This window comes from Dromiciops gliroides, chromosome 3 (genome assembly GCF_019393635.1).
Source record: "Dromiciops gliroides isolate mDroGli1 chromosome 3, mDroGli1.pri, whole genome shotgun sequence".
Taxonomy (NCBI): domain Eukaryota; kingdom Metazoa; phylum Chordata; class Mammalia; order Microbiotheria; family Microbiotheriidae; genus Dromiciops; species Dromiciops gliroides.
Window position 1 is genome coordinate 616,363,425 of NC_057863.1, and position 21,131 is coordinate 616,384,555.

General features: G+C 46.7%; 1 protein-coding gene across 2 annotated transcripts in view; it reads right to left on the bottom strand.

The window, feature by feature from the left end:
* Positions 1-20,439, bottom strand: part of IGSF21 (immunoglobin superfamily member 21) — a 416,639-nt gene extending 396,200 nt beyond the window's left edge. The window contains exon 1 of one of the 2 annotated variants that reach the window (XM_043996557.1): positions 19,729-20,439. In XM_043996557.1, coding sequence (XP_043852492.1) covers positions 19,729-19,792 — 64 coding nt within the window. In that variant the 5' untranslated portion in view covers positions 19,793-20,439. The remainder of the gene's footprint in view (positions 1-19,728) is intronic. The other variant, XM_043996558.1, reaches the window with a different exon arrangement.
* Between the last annotated feature and the right edge of the window lie 692 nt (positions 20,440-21,131).

Sequence of the window (21,131 nt, forward strand, 5' to 3'; positions counted from 1 at the left end):
TCCTAATAATCCATGTTCTAAAGTTACAGAATTTAAAGCTGGAAGGGACCATAGAGAGCATCTTATCCAACCTCCTAATTTTAATAAGGAAACAGACCCTGAGGAGGTTAAGTGATGTGCCCAACTCACCCAGGTAGAGGAGCAGAAACCAAAATTCAAACCCAGGTCTTCTGACACCAAATCTAAGCCTCTTTCCACTGCACCCATCTAGCTCGGGCCTTTTGTCATCTCAGCTCTCTCCCTTAAAGTCCTAAAAACCTCTCTTCTAAGGCCCCTCCAAACTTTGGTCATCTCCATTTCTAAGGTCCTTCCTGCTCTACCATTCTCAGAGTCTCTGATTCTCCATGAGGCCACCACCCCTGAATCCCAAGCTGCTTTTCCAGGAGCCATTACAGGTAGGTTACCAACCCTTCCTAAAGCAAAAAGTGATCCTGGCAGTCGATGCCCAGCTTAGAGAGCCACACAATAACTGACCCAATGCTAAGAGCTGAAATTGGCCCAAGTCAAGAGGATGAGAGAAGCATGAACAATCAGATGCGGTGGTGGAAGGATCAGGTCAATGGGCTTGGGGGTGAGGGCTGGGTAGGCATTGCACAAGAAGGACCAAATCATGCCTGGAAAGCTTTGAAGAATGAGTGGATGAAGAAATTGCAGGTGATATTTGTCATGGCAACTTCAGCAAAGCATTCAGAGGCAGAGGAGTCTAAGAGAACTCAAACCAGTGAAATTAGTCCTCATCAAAGTCAATTTGAACAGTCAGGTGGATGGAAAATAGACTGAAAGATGGGCAATAAGGGGTAATAAGAAATAGCACCACAGCCAACTCCAGGAATAACAAGAACCAGAGAGGCTGCTGAAGCTGAACCCCACCATGCCAAGCACCTTTTATTTTGAAGGTGACTACTCCTAGAATTCTTAGTTTCTCCCCTTGAAAAAGGAAGCAACTGTGGCACTGCATTAATACTTTTAGCCTACTGGAATGATCATGGGGTGAGAGTACAAGAGTTGTAACTGACTCAGTTCCACTAGGAGAGGAATGGCATAAGCAGAAACTCTGCTCAAGAAGTTTCAGTGGCTCCCTATTGCCTTTCCAAATAAATTACCAACTCTGTTACCTGGCATTTAAGACCTCAAGAACATCAATTTAGAGCTTAGACTTTAAAAGTCAAGTTGAGGGGCAGCTAGGTGGTGCAGTGGATAGAGCACCAGCCCTGGAGTCAGGAGGACCTGAGTTCTAATCCAACCTCAGACACTTAACACTTACTAGCTGTGTGACCCTGGGCAACCCCAACTGCCTCACACACACACACACACACACAAAAGTCAAGTTGAACTTCCTCTATTGACATATGGGGTTACCGAGTCTCATAGAGTTGAGCCTTGCCTAAGGTCACACAGATAGAAAGTGGCAAGGTAGGGTGTGAACCCAGGTCCTCTAAATTGAAAACCAGGAAGCACTCTATCTATGGTCCTTCAAAATCTGCCAGCAGTGTATCCCTCCAGGTAAACTGTATATTACCACCCCCCTCACACTCTTCATACAGGCTATTTCCTAGGCCTGGAATGTCTACACTCCTCACCTTTGACTGGGGGATTCCCTACAAAGTTCATCTCAAGTTCTAATGCTTACTTTTTGGCCATTCCAGAGTCCCCCATCTCTAAGAATTCTTCCTTCCAATTTATGTTGTATACAGTTTACATTCATTTATCATTCTATAATTTGTCATGCCCTGCTCCCTCCCCACCTGGACTCTAAGATCACTGGTTTGTTTGTTTGTTTTTTTAGCCTTTGAATTCTCAGTACCTAGAACAGTGCCTGGCATAGGGCAGTGCTTGCTGAATTGCTCTCTCTGGACTTTGACACCTTGCTTCCCCCTACCACCACGGCCCTGCTCTCCCATTGGTGAAGGCCATCTTTTTGAGGGAGAGCCCAGAACAGCCGTCTTTCCCTTTTCAAACTTTGCCACCATGCTCCTGTTTACCTCCACCAGCTTCTTTCCAGATCCCTTTTGTGTTCTCTTTCCCTATTCAAATGTAAGTATCTTGAGGGCAGGAATCATCTTTTTGCTTGTGTTTACATGCTCAGCACATGCCAGGCATATAGGAAGCATTTAATAAATGAATGTTGACTTCACTTGCATCGAATTATTTGGAAAATGGGCTGGGAGGGGTCTTGCTGCCCCAGGCTGTGGTTGTAGCACAACTTGAGACCTGGGTGAGGTGTGAGGTGCCACCTTTTAGAAAGGACATTGACAATCTGGAGTCCATCTGGAAGAAAATGACCAAGATATTGGTTGTGGGCAAAGATTGGAGACCATGACATTCAATGATGATTTCATAGGGTCCTAAAGCTAGAGGTAGAAAGAGGCCTAGACTAGAGGCCATCTAATCCAACTCTCTCATTTGATAGATGAAGAAACTGGGATCCAGGGAAGTAAGTCATATGCTCAAGGTTACCTAGGGAGGAAACTGTCAGAATTGGGATTTGAAATCAGATATTTTTTTTTGTGAGGCAATTGGGGTTAAGTGACTTGCCCAGGGTCACACAGCTAGAAAGTGTCAAGTGTCTGAGGCCAGATTTGAACTCAGGTCCTCCTGAATCCAGGGCCAGTGTTTTACCCACTGTGCCACCTAGCTGCCCCTGAACTCAGATCTTTTAACTCTAGAGTCTTTCCCATATATCACGCTGAAGGAAGTAGAAATATTTAACTAAGACAGTATGGCATAGTGGATAGAGAATTGGCCTTAGAATCAGGAAGACCAAAGTTCAAATCCTACCCTTGATACTTACTACTTATGTGATGTGCTCCCTCCCCCATTAGCAAGTTGTTGAACCATACTTTACCCAGCTATAAAAATGAGACTCTTAAGAACAACTACCCCCACAGGTTTGTTTAAAGAACAAATATGTGAAGCCCTTTGTAAACCATAAGCCCTATAGAAAATACATTATTTAATATAATATATAAATAAAATAATTAATAAACAATGATATATAAATATATGAATGGATATAAAAATAATAAAACTTAGACAAGAGAAAGCAGGATTGAAGATGGGGGTGGGGAGAACCATGATAACTGTCACATGGAAGAGGAATTAATCTTGTCCTACTTGGCCCCAGGAAGCAGAACTGACAGAAAGAATTGGAATTTCCAGAGAGCTAGATATAAGGATTTAGTATTGAAGTCATTGGCTCTAGGTTCAAATCCCAGCTTGGCTAATTATTTACTATATGATCTTAGACAAGTCCCTTCATAAAATATAACATTTTTATGGGACTCTAAGGTTTACATAATACTTTGCAAATATGATCTCATTTTATCCTCATAGCAACCTTGAGAAGTCGGTCCTCTTATTACCCCTATTTTACAGATGAAGAAACTGAGGTACAGAGGGGGTTAAGCTGACCGGCTTAACCTTACTACGTTAAACTTACTCACAGCTAGTAAGTGTCTGAGGTCAAATTTGAACTCAAGACTTCCTGACTCCAAGTACAACACTCTAGGTACCATTTAGCTGCCCATCTCAATCTTCCATACCCTTGGTTGTCTTATTTGTAAAAATGCTGTTGGGTTTGATGCCCTTTACAGACCCCCTTCAGCATTATCTACAAGGCTGTCATCAATGAGCATTGTTTAAGAGTGGGATGGATGGCCTGAGGAGGTTGTGGAGGGTCTTGAAATGGGATCTAAATGACCCTTTGTCAAAAACGTTGTCAAGGGGATGTCTGCCCTGGTGCAGCTGGGATTACAAGACCACAAGACCTTGGAAATTCCTTTAAATGTTGAGACTGCAATTCTGTAGTTTAGAAACTGGGATAAATTCTTCAGTGAGCCAAAGGAGCTCTTGAAAGTTGATGTGACCATGGACTCCATGACTGCACTCTCCACTCCCCACCACACACACATTTCTCTGTTTCAGTTTACTTATATGGGGTTCACTCATAGCAGGATTTTAATGAAGCCAAAGTTGGGGCTGAAGGAAATTTGCAAAGGCTTCCCATACCACAGGTTTGATGGGAAAGAAATCTCGTGATTGCCATGACAACCCCTCCCTGCCCAAATATGGAGGAGGAACCAAAAAACTTCTTTCCATCTTTTATCCAAAGGACACAAGCTTTTCTTTCTTGTCTCATTCAGTTTGATTCAGGGCAGAAGTAACATGAAGCAAATATTACAGGAACAGGCAGGTATCTCATGAAATCTACAGATGGGAGATGCAGAGTAAGTGTGGCAGGAATGAGCCTGCATTCAAATCCCACCTCAATTATATATTGGCTATGTGATTCTGAGCATGTCACTCCATCTCTCTAAGGCCTCAGTTTCTTCATCTGCAAAATGGAAATAACAATGCCAGTAGTCCCTACTTCAAATGGTTGTCATGGGGATGCAATGAAATAATACATGTAAAGTGTTCTGTACACTTTAAAATTTATATATAGATCACAACTATTATCACTATTGCAAACTGGTTGATCAAAGATTTGTAGAATGTCAGAACCCGAAGGGTGCTCAGAACACTGAATATCAGAGCTCAGAAGGACAGAGGATGTCATAGCTGGGAGGAGGCTTAGAACGCAGAGTGTCAGAGCTAAGAAGGCCTTTAGAACAGTCCCTCATCATCAAATGCTTCCCATTGATACCTCAAACACATGTATGAAACACAAATCAGTATTTTTACCCTGAAACCCACTCATCTTCTGAGTTTCTCCATTTCCACCCTAAGTACCACCACCCTCCCAGTGGCTCAGGATTGGCACCTTGGCAATATATTCAACTCTACATTCTCCCTCACCCCAGAGAGCTTATCAGTTGTCAAATTTTGTCATTTCTACTTCCACAATGTTACTCACATTTGCCACTCCTTGTTCATCTGATATCTTGATTTACAGAATTCAGATAACTTTAGACACTTCTCCAGTCTGCCTCTCAATCTGACTTCTCAGGAAATGAAGACCTCAAGAAGAAATCCCTTTCCTGAGGTCTTCCATGTGGCAAGGAGAAGACTAGAACTCAGAGACCTTGACTCTCAGGCTAGTGTTCTTTCCACTATCCTCAGTGTCATAGAGCAAGAGAAATATTGAACTGATGGTGATCCCTATGGGATTGACTGATTTATTTAATTGACCAGTGAGCCAATGGTTCCAATGCTCACCCTTGGCTCTTTCCCTCATTCAGGACTTCCATTTACTATTACTTTGGAAACTGCAACCCAGTCTACCTACTTGCTCTTCTCAATCCCCTCCACACAGATCCTGACCCACCCTTCAGTATAATAATTCCTTTGCCTCTCTCTGGTTTGGTCTCATGACACCCTCCTTTTCCTGGAGTAACCATGCCAGAAGGCCACCCTTAACTTCCCCTCTTCCCATCATAGCAGCTCCCCAATCCACCAGGTCCCATTTCTTTCAAGCAAACAAAGACCCACCAAGGGACTTTTTTGATGTGTCTGATTCTCTGCTCAGTACTGTCTCCCCCACCCCATATATCCACCATATGAAGTGCTAGGTGACAATTAGATTCTCATTACCTGGAATTTTTTTTTCCCCCTGAGAGATGGACATTCAGCTTGGACTTATTGTGTGGCTAGCTATTTACTCAGCCAGAATTAGAGCCAGGGGGAGGCAACACAAACACAGGGGCAGGTGCCATCTGCCCTGTCCAGGCCTTGCTGCCTGATGTCACTGCCAGGCTGCCTTCCCTGAATGCCATCTTCTTCCCAAGGTCAGTCTCACCCCTTTCCCTTGCCTCCACCTCCAAGACCATGAAGCCACAAACCAGCCCCCAACTCAAAAGCTGCAACTCTGGCCCCTGATTGACGGTTTATTTTCGGAAGGCACTGAAAAAAGGGAGGAAGAGATCATGCCGGGGAGATAATGGAAGCATCAGTGATTAGTTAAAAACAACCCCATCAGAGTGGCGGGCAGGCGGGCAAGCTAGCCGCTCTGCAGAATTGGAAACAAAAGGGCAAGAGGAGCAGTTTGGCAGGCAAACAAAAAAAACCAATGGCTCAGCTGCTTCCTTCCCCGGTGACTCCTGATCCCAGCTCGGGTGATTTATGAGGCTGGGAGTCACTCCAGGAGAAAGCAGGGGCAAAGCCCCTGACAGACGCTCCCCCTTGGGTGCCCCCTGGCTCTCCCACACTTGGTATCCATCCCATCCCAACCAGGCAGAGCAGTGAGGCCCCTTCCCTTTCCACTTTCCAGAGGCAGAACTAGAGCAGGGCAGCTAAGCCTTCGCCTAGTGTGAGTGATACTCAAGTGGGTAAACTTGGCTAATCGCATGACCCTCCAAAGCCTCAATTTCTTCTGCTGGAAAATGGGAGTAATGAAGTTTGCTCTGTTGGACCGTATGGTACCACAAAGTACTGTGGCACTACAGAAGTAGGAAGGCTAGAGAAAATGTTTAACGTGATGATCCCAACATGGTTAATGGAAGGAAAGGAACTCAAAACTCAAGCCTATGAAACTACAGTGTCCAAGCTTGGTCCCAAAAGAAAAGTAACAGAATGCACCTCCCTCCCTTGTTTGCATAGATAGGAGACTATGGGTGTGCAACACTGCATATAATTCCAAGATTAGTTGATATACAGATGGTTAGTTGTACTGAATTGCCTTTTTTTCCTTTTAAAAATTTTTCATTATGAAAGGACGGCTCCCTGGACTGGAGAAGGTGGGGGGGATTTTAGGAAATGAAAATGACATAAAAACAAATGATATTCAGTACTCAGATGCTTCTGTGATTGCACTGATTTGGAAGTTATGTCCTATAATGCAGATTTCAATCTATCTGTGGCCTGCCCACCTGATGAGCCTCTAGCCCAAGGCTCTGCCAGAAACTGGTCCCAGGATGTGCTGGAGGCCTCCCTAGATTTCTCCTGCCTCCTCCAAGGTTCCAGTGGAGCTCTCTGACGATTCACGGGACATCCCTTGTCCTTGACATGTGACCAGCCCATTTTCTCCCCTTTGCAGATGATTTCTTGATATCATCTTCCATTCATTTTCTTTGTCCAAGTTCCTCATTGACCTTGGGTTGCAACTTGCTCATACCCATTATGTGCCTCTCTATTGCCCATCTTTAATTCTTCAAAGACTTTTGTATCCCATGGAATACAATAGTCCCTGAAAAACAGGATATAAATATATATTTTACAATATTTAAATATAGGCAAGGAGGGAAGAAATAAACTTGTATCTAATGCCTGCTACATGCCAGGCACTGTGATAAACACTTTACAAACATCATCTCATTTTATCTTCACAACAATCCTATGAGGTGGGTGCTGCTATTATCACCATTTTACAATTGAGGAAACTGAGAGAAACAGAGGTTAAGTAATTTGCCAGGGTTACACAGATAGTAGGGAGAGAGAAAGAGAGAAAGAGAGAGAGAGAGAGAGAGAGAGAGAGAGAGAGAGAGAGAGAGAGAGAGAGAGAGAGAGAGAGAGAGGATTTAATCCCAGGTCTCCAAACTCCCAAATCCAATGGTCCTTCAGCCACACTATTCTTCTTCTGAGGACAGGCTCACATTGTATCTCTGCCTACACCTAATACAATATTTACTTGAGAAATATTTGTTAACATTGTTATGCACTCCAGGACTATTGTGAGGAAAGAGGGCTAGAAAATGCTACAGTCACTGTCTTCATTATCACTATTTTAGAAACATGAGCTAGGATGACTATTATCCCCTACTAGACTGTAAGTTCATTGAAGGCAAGAATAGGTGTCTCCCCTTCCCCCATACACACAGACTGCTATTGTTGTGTTATATTATATTATATTGGAACTAAACACAAAAGAGCCAGTTGGAAAAAACTTATTGACTTGACTGCATATCTTGGACACCAGAGGGATACCCAAACCCATGGAGGACTGGCTGGAACCCAGCTGGCCTGTCCAAGAACTTCCTTTGCCAAGCAGCCATCAATTGGAGTAAACCCACTCAACCCTGTGGGGAGCATGCCTGAGGTTGGTATGAAAGGGCAGGATTGGGGTTGAGGGGAAGGGAAAAAGGAGCCAGGCTGTCTGGGGAAAGGGCACAGCACTGCTCATGAATAGTAGAAAGGCATTGCATCATTGATCCCTCAAAGGCTTAGCCCCCATTCCAGAAGGTGAAGCACAAAAGAAATCCCCTAGGCATTTTAAAAATTCCTACAGGTGGGCACTTAACATAGAATGTCAAGAGTTGGGAGAAGTCTCAGAACACAGAATCTCAGAGCTAGGAGAACCTTAGAACACAGGATGTCAGAGCTGGAAGAGCCCTTAGAACAGAGGATGTCAGAGCTGGGAGGGGCCTTAGAACACAGAATGTCAGGACTGGAAGAGCTCTTAGAACAGAGGATGTCAGAGCTGGGACCTCAGAGATACTTTATTGCTGTTTTGGGGGTAATTTGTGTCTGGAGCTCTGTGTGTTTAATGTATTTCCTCTACCATCTTCCTCAGAGAAACTTTAGTTCAACCATCTCACTTTGTTGCTATTCCCAGCACCAAGCACAGGGTTCTAGTAATGCTCACTAACCATCTGTGGACTAAATTAACTTGAATTATCCTGGTTAAGGAAAGAAACCCAATGAGGAGAATGGGGCTGGGCACCTTTGCCTCTCACAATCCTCAGTGTTCTTCAAAGCCCTGCTCTGGAGTCTTTCCTGATATCCTATCTATCTGCCACCACCCAGGTGTGAGCTGTCTCTGGTCTTGGAATTATCTTGTATTACTTTTCATATTACCTTACCTATGTACATGCTTTATCCCCCTCCCCCAGTGGAATGTAGGTTCCCTGAAGACAGGGGCTGTTTCTTTTTTTTTTTTTTTGTATTGGTATCCCTCAGTCAAAATGCTTTTGGTGGGGCAGGGTGGGACCCCTGTATTCCAGAAATTACAAGTGCAAAAACTCTCATTTAATGCTGATCTGTAACAAGCCACCTGTAATTTAGAGAGTCCTTAGAGAGTCCTCTGGAGCCCTGAGATGTCAAGTCTTTAGACCAAGCTTTATAACTTTCCAATCCAAAATATTCATCTCCTATTGTGCTGTCTCACTATTAAAATGTAAACTTCTTGAGGCCAGAGACTAGCTCCACTTTTTGATTTGTACCCCCTAAATTTAGCACAGTTCTGTCACATAATAAACACTTAATAAGTGCCTTTTAATTCATTAATTCATTCGTTCGTTCATTCGTTCATTCTCATTGAAATAGCATAGAGAAAGCTAGGGTCTACTAAAAATAAAAAAAGATCATCCAGTGTATAGAATGCTCAACTAAACAGTCAGGAAGAATTAAATTCATATCCTGTTCAGAAACTTTGTAGCTGTGTGACCCTTCCTTATCTGTGAAATGGGATACGAATAGCATCTTCTTCACTGGGCTGTTGTAAGGATCAAATGAGATAAATTATGTAAAGGATCTTGCAAAGTTTGTATGAAATAAGTACTTTTCTCCTGAAGCTTAAAGTAGAGCACCAGTCTCAGGCATAGACAGAGAAAAATTATATAATATTACATAGTAATTATAATAGCTAACAATTATGTAGTGCTTTAAGATTTTTAAGTGCCTTAATAATAATAGCTCTCATTAAGGTTTGCAAAGCACTGTGTGTATTATCTCATTTTATCCTCATAACAAACCTATTATTAGATAGATGCTATTTTATCTTCCTAACGAATCTATTATTACATAGGTGCTATTGTTATCCCCATTTGACCAATGAGGAAAAGGAGGCAGTGAGTCATTAGGTTATTTGCCCAAGGTCACACAGCTAGAAAGTGTCAAAGGTGGATTTGAATCCAGATCTTCCTGACTCTAGGTATAGTTAATAAATTTGGAATGAAAGAATGAATGAATGAATGAATGAATGAATGAATGAAGTTCTAGTCATGTGGTCACTCTCCCAGGCATTTAGGAGTTAAGTACATTTGTGTCTTCCTGGATTCTAAAGCCTAATAGAAATGACTTTTGGATTTACTGGTGTTTTGGATTATACAAGTTACAGGTTCCAAAGATCACCAAGAATGAGTATCCTTGTTATCTTTGCTACAATTAGCACAACCCACCTCTGCCAGCACTTTCAGCATTTCCCAGGTATTTTCAGTATTAGCTTGGGATAGCGCTGAATTTTAGACTGAAAAACAATCCTAACAAGACCTAGGGCCATAACAATGGCTTCCAAATTAAGCCCAACTCACTTTTGGATGAACCAAAAAAGATGACTTGGTCAGTCAATAGACAGAGAATGGAGTTCTCAGAGCACTGAGGTCAAAGCTGGGAAGGAAGGAAGAAATGGCTCAGGTCTAATAGGACTCTTTCCTCCAACCCAAGGGGTGGCCCTTGGGCTGTGAGGAGCCATCTCTTATAAGTCTCCAAAACATCCTCACCAAGCAACGAGGCAGCTAGAAAATCACACAGACATAGACATAGACATAGATGTAGATGTAAATGTAGACATAGATGTAGGTACACACACACATACACATGTGTGCATTTATGTATGTGCATGTATGCATTGTACATATGTAGATATATATAGATAAATATATCTATACAGAAGTCTATTTATACATATATATACATATATGTATATGTATGCGTGTATATTTCTAAATCCCCTTTGGGGACCATGTATTAGTAATGCCAGAAAGATGGCTTATACATATAAATAAAACCACACAAACCACTGAATTTTAAAAAGAAAAATTAAGCTTCCTTAATAGCAACAGTGTGTACTAGAATTTGGTGGGCTGTATCTGCCCAGTCAACATGTTCCCATAGGGAAGTAAGGACTATCCTAGCGGGGTGAGGTGGTCTGCTGGTAGCTGAAGCTGTGTTTTGTTCTTTTCATGAGATTGTAAGCTCCTTGAAGGAAGACTCTCTTTTGTCTCTTTTTGTGTGCCCAGTGTTTAGCACAGCTCCTGGCACATAGTTAAGTGCTTAATAAATATTTATCTATTGATTGATTCCTAGAAGAGAGAGCACAAGGGTTGTAGCCCCTAGACATTGTTCCCTAGTTTTCTAGCAGGCCCAGTCAGCTCAAGGGTCAGTCACGCCCTTCATCCAGAGAAAATTGAGAGACAGATCCACTATCCTGGCTTATCCCACCATGGGTTTCACTGCCAAGATGCTGGCTGGGATGCCAACCAACAGGCTGATCTGTTAGAAGGCTGGAGTTCGGGCTAGCACGAGCACCAGAATAGAGAGTTGGATGGTAGGCAAATCCTCCAGCTTAGAGAGGGCTTCCAGAGGTCATTGATCAAGGCCAAGAAAAGCAGGCCTGGCCCCAGCCCCTCAGTTCTGAGCTTAGACAGAGCCAGGGTGGGTTGAAGGAGAATAAGACCATGGGCTTGTAAGGAACTTCATTCACACCCTTCATGTCTCCCTTTTTCCCAGACCTGCCAAAAAGGGGTGGGTTGGGAAACTGTTGGGCACACACAGAGTGTTAGCTGCAGCCAGATGTCTCAGTTCTATGAGCCAAGGAAGGGAGAGCAAGTGGGTGGAAGCAGTGGGTAAGTTTAGGCCCCACCACAAAGGCCAAACCCGGATGGATACAGACAATGCCTTTTTAATGCTGCTCTCTGTTCTCCCCCCCCCTCCCCCCTTCTCCAATCTCTCTGGCCCTGACCATCTCTCCCTCTCCTGACCTTGAAAGTTGTTACTACTTATATGTAACAAAGAAAACATAAGCTATAAAGCATTATATGCTATGCTCTATTTCCCCCATCTAGACTGCATGCTCCTTGAAGACAAGACCCATGATCTCAATTAAACTTTGTGTCCCTCCTATACCTAACACAGTATTGTGTACAGAGTAGGATTTTAATTTTTGTAGCTGGAATAGGCCTTAGAACATGATGCTGGAGATGAGGAAAAACCTTAGAACCCAGAATATCAAAGCTAGACGGTATCTTAAATATGATCTCCCACCTGATTCTCCCATTTTATAGAGGAGGCCCCAAGCGGGGAAATGACTGGCCTAAGGTCACACAGCTAGTTCATGGCAGAACTGAGAATAGAACCCTCCCACCTACTCTAGGGCTCTTTCCATTAGGCTTTACTCCCTAAGTGTTCCTTCATTGACTGATTGATTGATTGCCTCCAGGCACTTAATCCCAGGAGGATGAGCAGACTCTGTTGTCTGGAGTAGAGAATTCATGTAGGGGAACAGTGGGAGGAACCCATGGGGAGATGGCTGTCATTCCAAGAGAGGGAAAAAAAAGCCATTTTTTAAAAAAGCAACGGAGGAGGAAACCAGCAGCCCACACATCACTGCTTCAGTGGGGACTTTGTGTCTATAATAACTATAAATGTCAGCATCGTGGGAACACATGACATCACTTCCTAAAGGGGCATTTGTCTTTAAGATGGAGTTCCCTTGGAAAAAAAACAAAACAAAACAAAACAAAAAACCAGGATGAAGTGTTCTCAGAATCAACATTCACACCTCAAGGCTTTCCATCAGGACTTAGTGGCTGAAGGCACTCACCATCAGCCACTGTTTGGACAGTTTCCAAACATATTGTCCATTTTTAGCTCACTGGATGAAACAAGTAAGCACCAATTACATGGTGTAGTGGAAAGAGCACTGCACTGGGGAATCGGAAGACTTTGGTTTGAGTCTGAGTTCTGCCACTGAGTTCGCTTTTCCTGTAGGGGTCTCAGTTTCCTTTTTTTGTAAAATAAGAGGTTAGGAGTAGTGGACCCTAAGACCCTTTTCAGCTCTTCCAGAGGTGATATACATAAAGGTTGGGAGTCAGACACACAGAAAGGCATCACCCAAGAGAGATGGCATGAGGAGTAGGGAGCACAAGAGGTAGCGAGGGACACAAAGGAGACAGAAACACCAAGCAATATGGCAAGGGATCAAGAAAGAAAGTCAGAGGCCCCAAAACAGAAAGAGGATCCAGGTCCTGACATGAATTACCCAAATTCCCCTGGAGCAAGACTTAACTTCCCTGGGGTTCAGTTTTCTCACTTGTGAGATGAAGGGATTGAACTAGGTGGCCTCTAAGGTCCCTCCCAGCTCTAGGGCAAAGAAGCTACAAGTGAAGGGTTTTTTTTCCTTGTCTCTTTTTTATTCCTCTACTTGACCAGATGACCTTTATCTCCATGAGATGTAGAAGGTCAGGTCCTCAGGGATGTGGGTGAGAGGAAGTGTGGAAAGAATGCTAGACTGGGACCATGCTTAGAAGTTCTGTGTTCAAACTCTGGCCCTACTATTGAAAACCCCCATGAACCTGGACATACTACTACTTAATTTCTTAAATTCTCACCTTCCACACTGATAACTCTAACAGAGAAGAATGTAAGTTCCTTGAGGGTAGGGACCATTTTGTTTTTGTATCTCCAGTGCCTAATTCAGTGCCTAGCTCACAGTAGGTGCTTCATAAATGTTAGCTGAATTGGACTGGATGCTTGTATTGCCTACATCTGAGGGCTGCTGGAAGGAGAGCACTAAATTAGGAACATCATAAGATCAGATCTGGGAGGGTCTTAGGTCATCTGGTTTAATTCCCTCATTAAATGGGTGACCTGGGTGGTGTTTCTTACACATACACAAGAAACCTCTTGCCATTGGCCTATAAATCTCCCCACCCCCAATCAGCCAGCCTTGTCAATGTTCCTGTGCTTGGCACATAGTAGGTGTTTACTAAATTCTAGGTTTGAGAACAAGACTGTGTTTTATCTATCTTCATGTACCTGGTATAGGACCAGCTCCACCTGGGAAGGTCTTCAGGTAGAAATATATATATTTCTCCTATTATACCATCCTTTCTCATCCCACCCTTCTCTAGCCTTTATTACACATTATCTTATTCCATTCTCCTATACACAAATACACACACATACACACACATCCCTTATCTGTACATCTTCAGTATCTAGAGAGTAGGAAAAGTGCTGAAAGTTGACTATTCACACAGGTCAACTAAGGGGCATGCAGATTTGATAATTATCCAGCTAAAGGAATTCCAGTAGATGGCTAAATTGGAATTAAATATCAATGCAAGTTGGGGGAGCTGAATTATCCAGAATCACAGAATAATGAAATTTCAGAGTTGGAAGAGACTGAGAAGGCTGTCTATTCCAACCCATACCCAAAAAAGAATCCCAATGACAAGTTGGCCAACAAGCCTCTGCTTGAATTTTCACAGACAACAGGCATCACCTCTTCCATGAAGCCTTCTCTGATACCTGAAAGAACTAGTTTTCTCTCCCATCTCAAATATTCCTAGAGCATTTTGTCTAAGTTTACCCTTATAACTTGGGGGGGGGCAGGGCAATGAGGGTTAAGTTACTTGCCCAAGGTCACACAGCTAGTAAGTCTCAAGTATCTGAGGCCGGATTTGAACTCAGGACCTCCTGAATCCAGGGCCAGTGCTTTATCCACAGCACCACCCAGCTGCCCCCAACCCTTATAAATTTTACTCCCTACCTCTTATTATATTCACAGAGGCAGCATGGTGTAGTGGGCAGGGAAAAGTGGTCTGGAATCAGAGGGCTTGGATTTAAATCCCAACTTTGTCACTCACTACATGTGACCTTGGGCAAGTCACTCAATTTCTCTGGGTCTCAGTTTCTTCATCTATAAAATGAAGGGATGGGACTAGGTCAGGGATCCTTAACCTTTATTTTTGCATCTCCTCTTTGTCAATCCAATGAAGAATAAAGGTACCTTCTCAGAAGAATGAATGGTCTGTTGCTTACATTCATAATGGAAGAAAATACTAAGTTTTCGCTAGAGGTTGGTCAAAATTAAAATTATAACTTTTTCCCAGTCAAATTAAAAGATCCTCTGAAATCAGGGGTCCCTAGACCACAAGGTAAGAACCCCTAGATTTCTAAGGTGCCTTCCAGCTTTAAATCTGTGACTTATGGACACCTTGGGTGTTGCCTCCCTCCATTAGAATGTGAGCTTCTTGAGAACAAGGATTGTCTCATTTTTGTCTTTTTATTTCCACCGCCTAGCACATAGTAGGCACTTAATACTTGTCGAATTAGATTGAACCTGTGGATCCAATCCAGATCTTTTATTTATCTATTTATGACCCTCCTGCTTCCAAGAAGGATTTGAAGTAGAAATGGCTAATTGCCAAATTTCTATCTCCAAGGGCTAGGGATGTGAATGAAGTCAACTCCCATGATCATTTTCTTCCTCACTTGAGTGCTGTGATTGAAATACTTAAAGTGAAGTGAGGTGTGTGTTGGGGGAGGTGGGGTGGAGATGTACAGAGTTACCTGGGCTTGCTGTCTGCAGAGAGATAGTGCTGGATTTGGAGCCAGGGACCTGGATCCCAGTTGTGCCACCTTACTATGGGTATGACCTTAAACAAGTGACTTAACCTTGAAGTTTCAGTTTCTTCATCTCGAAAATGAAGGAGTCAGACTCTAAGTGTGTTCTAGATCTAAATCCTGTGATCAGAGGACAAATGAATCTCCATGTTACCTTGGACTGTGTGGACATGCCCTTTGACAAGATGGAAAGCACTTGGGCATAGAAGGCTAGACATGAAGTCCTCCTAATCTTAGCTCCATCAGATTAGCCAGTGACTGCCATTGGGTCATTGTCTGGTCTTTGGACCTGTTTCTACAGCTTTTCAATAGAAACAGCAATGCCTGGTCCAACCTATCTCACAGGGGCCCTTGTGTGGATCAAATGAGATCAGATGTAGAAAGAGTTTTGGAAAGCAGCTAAGTGCTATCTCAATGAGAGTTCATAAGTATCATTCCTTGCCAGGCTTATCATCTGTATCCACCATTGGAGTCAGATCCTACAAATGGGGATATGAGAGAGAGAGAGAGAGAGAGAGAGAGAGAGAGAGAGAGAGAGAGAGAGAGAGAGAGAGAGAGAGAGAGAGAGAGAGAGAGGAAGAGAGGATGGGGAATTAAAGAAAGGACAAGTAGCTTAGACCTAGACAAAGACCCTTGCTGGGACTGCCCACTTAGCAGCTGGGGTTCGCTGAAAATGAAAGAAGTGTGAGCCTTTGTCATTACAAAATCTTAGAGAGAATTAATCTAGACCTTTTGTAATGCAGAAGAGGCCAGGATCTGGGTTTGAGGTAGGCTCTGCAACTCTGTCATTGGGCTGTTTGTGACTTTGGGTCACTTCCCAATCTCAGCTGTCCCAGCTGTAAAATGGAGGTGGGGTGGTCCTTTCCAGTTGTATAATCTTTTGGGGTGTGGGAAGGGGAGAATCTAAAAGAAAAACCCATTCTCATGCTTTGGTGATGGTGGAGGTTATCAGGGTAAAAGTTTGACTGTGAGAGTAGGCAGAATCCTCATGGTGAAAGGGAAGATTGTAAAGATCCATGTGATGGGGAGGGAGCTGGAGGGTGGAAGGGACAGTTCTTCGCATCTCAAGCTATAGAGAGGTGACCACTGGGGTACACTCCAGTCCCTGCCCTCTGTGTACAATCTCCCCTCCCCTTCTCCCAGAACTTATTAGGTTGGAGGAATAATTAAATAAATAAATCTCACAGCATACACACACCAGACCCACAGTCTCAGCATTGCAATTGACAGCCCCAACTAAGCTGAGCAGGAAGAAGACTCCCCTCTTGCCTCCCTTTAGGGACCCACTGATACCCCAGTGGAGGAAAACTTGGAAAGACTGTGCTGCCTCATTTATCTAGCCCCAGTTACTATCTCACCACCACCACTCCCCCTTACCCCCAATCACAAGGTGACAATGTGTTTTGCTTTCATCTTATTTTTCCCCTCTCCTGGGATGAACCCAGAAGCCCTGTCCCAGGGGTGTGTACCAATCACCGCATCCACCTGCATTCCACAGGGGCATATGTGGGATATTCAGAGATGCTCGGCTTTATTTCTGAATCTGACAAAGCTGAAAGGGAGTCTGGGATTCCTTGTAGAAGTGAGTTTGTTCAGTCACAATCCAACTAAGATCCACACCTGTCTGCGGGCTCCCGGAGCTGGTGAAGGAAGGCGAGGAGAAGGATTTCGTTGAGACAAAGGCCAAACAGGCACTAGGGGAGTTGGGCTTCTTCCCAAACAAACCACAAAGGCACACCACTGTGGGAATCTTTGCCTCTTCAGTAGTCAAACTGAAATGAACATGACGATAACGCACAACTAGGGCACTAAACCCCTGCTCCCCATATATATACTCAGCCAAGTCAGACTCACTCCTCACCCCACATCAGAGGAAACGGGGAATCTGCTGGATTGGACAAACCAGACATTATCCAAGTCCGGGTTAGGCAAGGATCAGTGCCTAGGGGACACCCCTCCCAATGAATCGGTGCCTCCCCAGGCTGTCAACCCAAACAAGTTCGACAGCATCTAGTTGTATCTAGAAAGAGTGCCCTCCTCTGGTACAGTGGGTACTTCACATCTGGAAGGTTAGGAAAGCTAGTCAGCCACAGCTGGTCATTTCTCCCTACCCCAACAACCTAGACTGCAGGAAGAAGGGGACTCCGCTCGCCCCCCAAACAAACAAAACCCTGCCAACCAGACTGCCTCAGGCACTAATGGAAGAGGAGGGAAGGATGATTCTTGATTCTCGCTGGACTCCGCACTCATTCAGAGGAATGAGTAAGGGAGCGAGCGAGACAGTTCAAAGTTTCGTGTTCCCAGTTCTGCCCCTCCCAGCTCCCAGCCCTCACACGGTGGGAATTAGAAGACGCTGCGATCCTAGTAGGAGCCTCGATATTCCTCCCAGGCTGAGCCTCTCCATCCCCGCCCCCTTCCAAGCCACACCAGCCCACACGACAGAGGGAAAGGGAAAGGAGGGAGGAGCTAGGGACTGTGAATGGGACGCTGCTGCGGAGCCCACATCGTCAGTGAACCTAGGCAGTCCCCATCGTTGAGGGCTTGGGGAGTAAGGGGGAGGGGGGTGTGATTTTCCAGTCAAATTCCTTTTCGAGCTCCACTTCGTAAGCACAAGCTACCTCTTCCTGCGTCGCAAATCAATGCCCTCTGCTTCACTTCTGCCATGGGGAGGGGGCAGGCGGGCAAGGTGGCCCATCTCCCCTCGTTTCCCCAAAGCCCACATCGCAATTGAAAGCTCTGACAGGCTTAGTTCTTAGGTTCTCCCTGTCGCCCCCGAAGCCACAGTTACCCACGACCGTTTGCCCCCTCCCCCCTCACAGGCCATCTGACTAAATGGGAAGGGCCTTCCCCACCTTTGTACAGGGGGTGGGGGCAGGCTTTTAAGCCACTTTGAAAAATCTCTCGGGCTTTGGCTCAGGGGGAAGGTAAAGTGTTGAGGGCTTACGGTCCCTACACCTCCAGAGAGGCTGCAGGACATTCGAACACCCCTACGTAGCCGGCAATCCTCAGAGGCTAGCCTGCCACTGCTGTGCAACTGCACTCCCCCATCCCCCCAAAGAAGACTGGACTATGGGGTAACACCCTCCTCTCTACAGCTACTTTCCAGTGTAAGCCTCTCCTCTTCCCTCCCCCCTCGCCCCCGCCCAATCTCTGCTCCAGCCGCAGCTGGCCTCTGGGTACTGAAAGTTGGCAGCCGTGGCGGCAGCGGCAGCGGCAGCGGCTGCCCAGGGAGCCCCGGAACGACCATTCCATGCCCCTACCCCAAACCCCAGACAGACCTGTCAGTCCATTCTCCCCACTTCAAGTTTCCCTATTCTGCCTAGAGGCCCTCTCAGGACCCTTGCCCTATTAGGGGTAGGGCCCGAGCGAGAGAAAATCCGATTGAGCTCAGAAGGCTTTGGGGCTACCCGGGCAGCCGCGTTGCCAGTGCCCACGATCCGCGGCAGGCAGGCAAACAGGCAAGCAGGCAGGAGACATCCCTGGACTCTGCGAAGCCAGCAGCCACGCCGGGACTTAGCCAGAGCCAGAGACGTTGGTCGAGCTCAAGGGAGAGGACGAGCCCCAGTCGAATCTGCCGGCTCGGCGGGGAGCCCCAACAAGTCCTCCCAGAGGGGACACCGACACACAACGCGTTATACATACACCCTCTGCCACAACACAACACGGCACAACAGAGAACACCCTCACACACCCCCTTCCAAACGCACACACTCCTGCACGCCCAGATGCACCCATCCCTCATTCTTCTGAATATACACTGGCAGTTCCCCGAGACACAGACACAAACATACACACAACCCCCCAATATGCACAATCCCGAAGCCAAGATTCAAACAATCTCACCCCCCAACTCAATCCCCCGAAATAGTCCAACAATCTACACTCATATTCATACACGACCCCAATCATCATACTGATTCTCTCTCTCTCTCTCTCTCTCTCTCTCTCTCTCTCTCTCTCTCTCTCTCTCACACACACACACACACACACAGGTATACAAACTCCGGAACATCCAGATATACACGTTGTCACACAGCCCCAGAATAACCCCACAGAGTAGCCACGCAAATACACCAAAATAGGCATTGATTCACACACACACACACACACACACACTCACCTACACACACACACATCTAGAGATACACATTCGTCCCCTGAATCCTTACGTTCCCATCCCTAGACAGAGCCCCATCCAAATTCACACACATGCCCCGACAAGCGGGCACACACACACACACACACACACACACACACACACACACACACGCCCGCGCGCGCGCACACACACACAAGCACACACAAGCACACACCGCGCCCCTCCCCAGACACCCCGGCGCCCAGGGCACCCCCAGCTCAGCCCCGCCATCCCGCGCACTCCGTGGCCGCTGCAGCCGCAGCAGCAGAAGCAGCAGCCCCCGGGCCGGGAAGGCGCCCGCAACTCACCCAGCGCCAGGTCCAGGAGCTCAGCGAGCAGAAGGCAGACCCGCGGGCAGTTCATGGCTCGCATGGTGGCCCCGGGGAGGAGGACGAGGAGAAGGAGGAAGAGGACGAGGAGGACGAGGACGAGGACGAGGAGGAGGCGGTGGCGGCGGCGGCCGAGGCGCCCCGCTCCATCCGGCTCAGGCGTTCTCCCGCCGCCCGCAGCCGGCCGCCGAGGCGCCGAGGGACGCGGGCAGGGCGGGCGCCGCCGGGCGCCGCCGGGGCTCCCCCATCCTTGCCCTCGCTGCCCACCCCTGGCCGGCCCTGCGCCTGCAGCTGCCGCCGCCGCCGCCGCGGGAGGGAACGGACCCCGGGAAGCTTGGCTGAAAACCGGAGGGGAGGCGGCGCAGCGACACCTGGCTCGGCTAGGCTAGCCTCGGCTCGCTGGGGCTCGGCTCGCTGGGGCTCGGCTCGGCTCGGCACCGGCTGCCGGAGGAGAGAGAGAGAGCTGGAGCGCAGCCCCAGTGCGCGCCCGCGGGCCGGGGCTCGGGCTGGCTCTCCAGCTAGTGCAAGACCCGCAGCAAAGAGTCCAGACCAGCAGCTCGGAGTTTGGGAGCGAAATCGCGCTCTCTCCACTCCCAGAGAGATCGAGAGCGAGCGAGCGAGCGCCCCCTCCCCCTTTCTCTCTCACTCGCTCGCTCGCTCCATCCCTCCCTCCGCCCCCTTCTCTCTCTCTCTCTCTCTCTCTCTCTCTCTCTCTCTCTCTCTCTCTCTCTCCTCCCTCTCCCCTCCTCTCCCCCTTTCCCCTTTTCTTTCCTCCCCCGCCACCCCTCCCTCTCTCCTCTCTGTATTATATAGACTTTTCTTTAATCCTTTCTGGGCTGTTCTGCTATCGTCCTCTAAGCCGATTTATTGCTGCGAGAGGGAGAGATCCTCCTCCCCCCCTTCCCCTTCCCCTTCCCCTTCCCCTTTCCCCTTCCTCCCCCTCCCCTCTTTTCCCCTCTTCTCCCCCCCATTTTTTTTACTTCCCTGCATTTGTAGCTTTTAACTTCTTAACCCTTCCTCAGCTGACCGAAGGTTTCTCTCACTTCCCCTTCCCTGCCTCCCCAGCGTACGCCCCTCCCCCTCAGACACCCAAAGCCCGAACTCCAGGCCGCCGGTAACCCTGGGGCAGAGAGAGGCAGAGACAGGAGCAGAGTCAGTGGCCAGGAGAGGGAGGCATCACAGATGGAAAGAATTGCACAGGTAGAGGGAGAGAGAGACTGCGAGGAACAAAAAGGGCCCTAAGGCAGGCAGCAAAGGGGAGGATGCCTGCCTGGTCTTCCATCCAGCACCCTCCCCAACACACACACACACACACACACACACACACACACTGTACAGAGAGGACGGTCAGGAAGACTGAGACTCCACGACTACCACCACTC